The sequence below is a fragment of the Etheostoma cragini genome, chromosome 7 (assembly GCF_013103735.1).
Source record: "Etheostoma cragini isolate CJK2018 chromosome 7, CSU_Ecrag_1.0, whole genome shotgun sequence".
Classification (NCBI taxonomy): Eukaryota; Metazoa; Chordata; class Actinopteri; order Perciformes; family Percidae; genus Etheostoma; species Etheostoma cragini.
Genome location: NC_048413.1, coordinates 2,627,473 through 2,632,350, shown reverse-complemented (window position 1 = coordinate 2,632,350; position 4,878 = coordinate 2,627,473). Strand labels below are relative to the sequence as shown.

Genomic DNA, 4,878 nt, shown 5'->3' with positions numbered 1-4,878 from the left:
GTGTGTGTGTGTGTGTGTGTGTGTGTGTGTGTGTGTGTGTGTGTGTGTGTGTGTGTGTGTGTGTGTGTGTGTCAGTTTCCGCTCCACTCCTGCTCTTAAAGCACTCTTTTTCAAGCTCGTAAAGTATTTCATGATTGTGTTGTTTTGGAATGAATGTTCTTTGTGCGTATTGACTTCATGCACCGTTGTTATTAAATTCGCCGTTCTAACTCCTCAATGTGGACATCTCTGCGACTCACAGGAGGTGCTAGTGTGGCTGACCGCCCTGCAGAAGGAGTTGGGTGGAGAGGTGTCCGATGAGAAGATGAGGGATTACATCTGGAACACGCTGAAGTCTGGAAGGGTAAAGACGCCAATTCCTCAACCAAGTCTGGTCCTCATAAACACAGTTTTTTAACCCTGGTTTGGATGTCAGGGGTCATAAATACCATACTGTCGTTGTTGTTTTTTTTGAATGACTTGCTCCATAAGATAACAAAATGTATTAATCCCCAATGTAGAAACTCAATTTCCACCAAATCAACTCACGCAGACATCAAACGATATGTTTCATTCCCAGTGCACACAAAATATGCAGTACATCAAATGAATAACACGATGGAGAGCCATTTGAGACGTCATTACATGATTAACGGCTGAAAATGGGCTCCATCTAAAGACCACATCGGCAAATTAAAAATCTGCCCGCTGCCGCCTGGAGGCATCTTTAGTCGCTCGCTGAATGAGCGTCTGAGTCAGTTAAAAACACTGGAACTGTTTTAAACTTGGCCTTGTTCTCTTTTCTACCGTGACGAGTGAAGTGAGTCTGGAGCACGGCCAGCCTTATGATAATAATAATCTTATTGATCCGGTTTTTAACCATTTGCTGCCAGCCCAGCATAAAAGAGGACACTAGCTAATTCCCTGATAATAAAAAAGCATGAAGCTTCTTGCCGATATCAAAGAAGAAGAAGTCTTGACAGATCCTTGTTGAATACAACATCAGTGTTTTTTCCCCCAGTTTAATTTACTATCCAGGTAGACACCAATATATTTATTCATTGGTACCTCATTGAGATTTGGTATTAGTCATAAGGGCTCTTTGCCTTTTTGATAGCCTAAGATTTAAAACTTTAGACTTCTATCTATTCTATTAAATCTGTTCTTACTAACATCACAGAGCTTCTGTTCTTTTTTGGATTGACACTTAGCTGTTATTAAAAAAAAAAAAAAAAACGCCTATGCAAAGATTACAAGTAGTATTTCAAGAATTAGCACGGTTCAGAAGTTGAGGTAAATATTACCGTCTTTCTTCGTAGGTTGTTCCAGGCTACGGCCACGCTGTCCTGAGGAAGACCGACCCGCGTTACACCTGCCAGCGGGAGTTTGCCCTGAAGCACCTGCCCAACGACCCCATGTTCAAGATGGTGGCCCAGCTTTACAAGATTGTGCCCAACGTGCTCCTGGAGCAGGGCAAGGCCAAGAACCCCTGGCCCAACGTGGACGCCCACAGCGGAGTGCTGCTGCAGGTAAGAGGCGTGCTGTGGCTTCCAGTCGTACATTCGGGGGCAACTGCCGATCCCGACCTACCTGACCCTCTTTCCCCCTTTCTGTGCAGTACTACGGGATGACCGAGATGAATTACTACACTGTGCTGTTCGGTGTGTCCCGAGCCCTCGGCGTGCTGGCTCAGCTGGTGTGGAGTAGAGCCCTGGGCTTCCCCTTGGAGCGCCCCAAGTCCATGAGCACAGATGGACTGATGACACTGGTGGGAGCCAAGTCCGGTTGAAGCACCACCTGAAAACAGCTGGGGCTTAGTGTGAAGGGTGGGAGGAGGTGGAAAACATCAAAAAGCAGACATAGGTTGCCCCCCCCCCCCCCCCCCTGTCATTTCAAAACCCAGGGATTCACTGGGATTCAAAGAGACAGTACGCTTTTAATGTAATTTCACAAAAGAAGGGCCTTTTTAAATCGTCACAGCGTTAGCGTTCGAGTGCGTTTAGTTAAGTTCCCCCCCCCTCCCCCCGTCAGGAACACGAGAGGTGAAAACGTGCGACCCATATACATGTAACCAATCGTAGACTAACTATTCTAAGTCTGCTGGTATTGCTAAGATTTTCCATATGTGCAGTGCCTGCGTGTTTGTCATTGGGCACTGGGTCTGATCTATGAATAGGCCGTGGCATTCAAAGGGACTCGTGGGAGTGAATTAGATTTTTCTTTGTACTCGTTTGAAGATCTGAAGTGGAAAGACCTGAGTCGACCTTTGCTACTTTTGGCAAATGCGGGGATTTGTTTTAGAGGATATCCCCCAAGCAAAACCTCTTCTTTCTTTTTCTTCTCCCAATGAAGACTGCGCTTAGTTCCTTCTATGCGATGTTCCCAGATGTCACCCCACCCAGTCTATCCACGGGTTTCACTCCCATTTATGAACACTCCAGTTTAAAATAAAGGCCCTCACCACAATAATTAACCAGCTGTCCGAGATATACACCCAAAACATGAAAATCGGTTAAAAGATACTGCCCCTTTAAATCTTTGGTCTCCACTTTTTTCCCCCAACTTGTGTTTTTTTTTTTTTTTTTTTTTTTTTTTTTTAGTGATGACCTGCATAGCCTCTATGATCAAAATAACTGTCTCGTCTATTTAGAAATGTTTCTTCGTTAACATGCTTTCCTGTTTTTAATGGGTCTCTCTGCTCAAAGGACTTGTGATTGGTAGAGAAGAGGAATGTACATTAACGGTAACAATATCATAAAGATTTGAGCGAAGGGTGTTGTAATTGGCCTGTAGTGAGTCCTTAAGAGCAAGCTTGAATTCATAAGTGGGATGGGGGGGGCTTTGTATTTGCCAAAGTCCTGTCTTTTTGAGTATATGTTTGTTACTTTATCCCCACAGGAGAGCGCTTTAAACAACTACTCCAAAAGGAGCACTTGCTTGAATGGATTTCCTAACTTGTAGTAGTAAAGAACCCACCCCCAGGTTGATTGTGTCCCTTTTTTAGTATTTAGTTTTTTTTGGGCTGTTGAATATGTATAAAACTATAATTTTGTGGTTTTATTTATACTTTGTGTACATAGGTATATATATGTATAGCTTGAATGTATAAGCGATCACTTGCTCGTGATAACCACAATGATTACCATAGTTTAGCAGTGTCCAGTCTCACGGTACTGTTCAGTCTCATCGGTCACCACCTTGTAACTGAAATTCTAACGAACAAAAACGAAAAAAAAACGCAGCTATCTTGTACATACACGATTTCTTGCCTAGCTCTGTGGGCAGGTGCTTTTTCAGGTGTTTCACTTGAACGTTTCAAGCTTGCTCTTAACTTCTGGGTTTGTCAACACTCCATTTGTGTGTAGTTTTACGTTTTTTGCTGCTTTCTTTTCGCGTGAGCTCGCCGTATTAGTCAGTAGTTCACTCAGACGTGAAAATCTCTCTGCTCTGCTACCATCTTCCATCTGGCTTTTTCAGGTGTGTTTTATTGTAGTGTTCCGCTTTGAGGTGGGGTTTTTCCAAGAGACATATTTTGATCAGAGGAGCATAAAGGTTGTATGTGATAACTGGGAGAATTCAGTGCTGACGGATTCAGAGAAACACTTGTGGGCGGGGGCTGGATGGGTCAAAAGGGCAAGATAAACTTGAGGAAAACCTAATAATAAAGGGTTTTATTAACACTTGTTTGGTCTCATTTTCTTCATGGTATGGAAACGTGCCTGTAAAATAAAGGCCATTTGCTCTTACTCTCAGGAGAATACTCCAATGGTGTATTTCTAAATGAGCTGCAGTCACAATCTCTGAAGAGCGAGGTCTGCATTGTGTCCACGTGATTAACTCTGGATTTTATGAAAGTTCCTGTCATGTCTATAAGGTAGAGATCACACCGCAAAACAGTTTCTCCATTAATGAGAAAATTCTTGCTGTGTAAATCTAGAGTGTCTCGTGGTGAGATATGCAGCATCAGATAATTCATTTTTGGTGCATATTTAAATACCATAACTCCTCTCATACATTGAGTTCTGTATTATCCTTTGTGATGAGGTACATCTGGTGAGGCCTGAGTCTTATGTAATAAATACAATTGACATGATCAAGAAAGAAGATCCAAAGGTCCAAATACCCATCTCTATGTGCTGTTATTAATAACTGGCCCACATACCATCCCCCTGCTTTGGTTTCTTGTGTCGGTCAGCTGCCTTTCCGAGACCTGTGTCCACCCTCTGACTAAATACTGTTTGTGACATAAAAGCCAAGCAGTGCTAAGAAACCTCAGTCCTAACAAGCCGCTTAAGCTTCATCTAAGAGAATATAAGACTATAAAGTTAGTGTTGCGATCAAATGACTAAATGTGTCCAAAAAGGAATCCCAAAAAACTTCACACTAAGAAACAAATTCCACCCTACTTTTTATTTATTTATTTAAATAAAGCTCTGAAATACACACATTATTTACAAAGATACATTTTAGCTTGCAACAGAAAACATGATAGGACTGCAAAAATGTTGGCAATGTGTTGTAGCGACTCTTCAGCCAGTTATGGTAACACGTCTCCCTCCTTATATTCAGCACACACTGGGATACACCTGCGGTCTGACAGTTCATGTTGAAACGTACTGTGGACATGATGGAGGGTTGACGTTATATAATACTCTATATAGTTCCAATTCCCAAATAGTTTTTCCAATGCTTTTGAGAAAATGTTTGAGTATTGGCACCTACAATAATGCAACTTCGAATTAAATGTGTATGCAAAAAAACATTTTTTGCAATATGATGAAATATTACAGCCAATGTGCACGCCTAAATCCAACTCCAATATAGTACAAAGTAGACCTGATCTACTGTAAATTAATCCTTTAATAAGTCAGTACATTGCAATCTTTTCATAAGTTAGAA

General features: G+C 41.9%; 1 protein-coding gene across 1 annotated transcript in view; it reads left to right on the top strand.

Annotated features, from left to right (window-relative positions):
• Nucleotides 1–3,621, top strand: part of cs (citrate synthase) — a 15,313-nt gene extending 11,692 nt beyond the window's left edge. The window contains exons 9-11 of the mRNA XM_034877304.1: nt 242–343; nt 1,299–1,508; nt 1,598–3,621. Of these exons, the coding sequence (XP_034733195.1) occupies nt 242–343; nt 1,299–1,508; nt 1,598–1,768 (483 nt within the window). The 3' untranslated portion in view covers nt 1,769–3,621. The remainder of the gene's footprint in view (nt 1–241; nt 344–1,298; nt 1,509–1,597) is intronic.
• The last annotated feature ends 1,257 nt before the right edge of the window (nt 3,622–4,878 follow it).